Source organism: Geospiza fortis, unplaced genomic scaffold, assembly GCF_000277835.1.
Source record: "Geospiza fortis unplaced genomic scaffold, GeoFor_1.0 scaffold439, whole genome shotgun sequence".
Lineage (NCBI taxonomy): Eukaryota > Metazoa > Chordata > Aves > Passeriformes > Thraupidae > Geospiza > Geospiza fortis.
In genome coordinates this window covers 213,899-215,258 of record NW_005054618.1, presented here as the reverse complement: position 1 = coordinate 215,258, position 1,360 = coordinate 213,899, and the positions used below count along the sequence as shown (strand labels likewise).

General features: G+C 67.9%; 1 protein-coding gene across 1 annotated transcript in view; it reads right to left on the bottom strand.

Moving 5' to 3' along the window:
* The window catches only part of TARS2 (threonyl-tRNA synthetase 2, mitochondrial), a 4,963-nt gene that overhangs the window by 2,956 nt on the left and 647 nt on the right, over positions 1 to 1,360 (bottom strand). The window contains 6 exon segments of the mRNA XM_031064705.1: positions 8 to 122; positions 209 to 287; positions 360 to 421; positions 538 to 655; positions 732 to 853; positions 931 to 1,054. Coding sequence (XP_030920565.1) covers positions 8 to 122; positions 209 to 287; positions 360 to 421; positions 538 to 655; positions 732 to 853; positions 931 to 1,054 — 620 coding nt within the window.

The window sequence follows — 1,360 nt, the reverse complement described above, 5'->3', positions numbered from 1 at the left end:
CGCGGGCCCCCCCCCCCCTGCCCCCTCTGCCACTGCTCCAGCTCCTGGGCACTGGGGAAGGCCACGGCGGCCACGCGCTGCAGTGACTGACCCCCAGCTCCCCCCCAGAGCGCAGCCGAGCTCTGTGGGCACAGGGGGACATCAGAGGGGCAGCAGGGACCACATCCAAGAGCAGGGCAGGGCACAGGGACCCTCACCCGACACCCACCGTGAGCACCCGCAGGGCTCCGATCAGCCCCGTGTGCCGCAGGAGGGGCCCGTGGCACAGCTGGAGCAGGGGGACACAGCTGAGGGAGGAACAGAGGGATGTGGGGACAGCTGAGGTGACACAGGGCCACCCCACGGCCCCTTGTGCTCACCTGTACACCGTGGCCGTGGGGGATGTCACCTCCTCAAGCTGCTGCAGCTGGAAGGAGTTGTGCTGGGGAGGGACAGTGAGGTGGGTGACGGGGGGCTTGGTGACATTAGAGGGGTGACACTGAGGGTCCCAATGTCCCCAGGCTGGCCTGCCACGACACTCTGGGGAGGGGGACACACCTTGAGCAGCTCAGCCAGCTGCTGGCGGGTGGCCTCGAGGCGCTCGAAGCGGTGCCGGGCACGGGCGAACGTGGCACAGGCCTCCTCCAGCACCGGCAGCTCCGCGCTCTGCACCGTCCTGGGGACACGTTGGGGACACGCTGGGGACACGCTGGGGACACCCCAGGGACCCTGCAGCACCTGCCCAGCCCTACCTGCTGCCCATGTGCACGTCGCAGAAGAAGCCATCCTCGGTGGCCTGGCTGCTGCAAAGCGTCGCCCCGAAAATCTGCTCTGCCACTGCCCCCAGGGCTCAGGCACTGGAGCGCCAGAAAGCCTGGGGGGACATTGGGGACACGGGGGCTGTGAGGGGAGCGAGGTGCAGGTTCAGCCCCCCCAGGACCTCGGGCTCACCTCCCGCCCCTCGGGCGTGGAGAAGTCGAGCAGCTCCAGGTCGGTGTCACCTTCCAGAGGCCGGTCCAGGTCCTGGAGGGTCCCGTTCACCCGGGCCACCAAGGCCACCTCGGCCAGGCCAGCCCTACAGGGACACCAGAGACACCGTGGAGACGCTGTGGGGACCCGGTGGGGGCTCTGTGGGGAGCATGGGGAACATGGGGACACAGCAGGAACCCCAGGAACGTTGTGGGGACCACAGGGACATTGTGGAGAGCCTGTGAACCTTGTAGGGACTCTGTGGGGATTATGGGGACCATGGGGACACAGTAGGAACCCCAGGAACGTTGTGGGGACCACAGGGACATTGTGGAGAGCCTGTGAACCTCGTGGGGATCATGGGGACACCACGGGGACACTGCGGACCCTACAAACACCCTGAGGGGCCCGG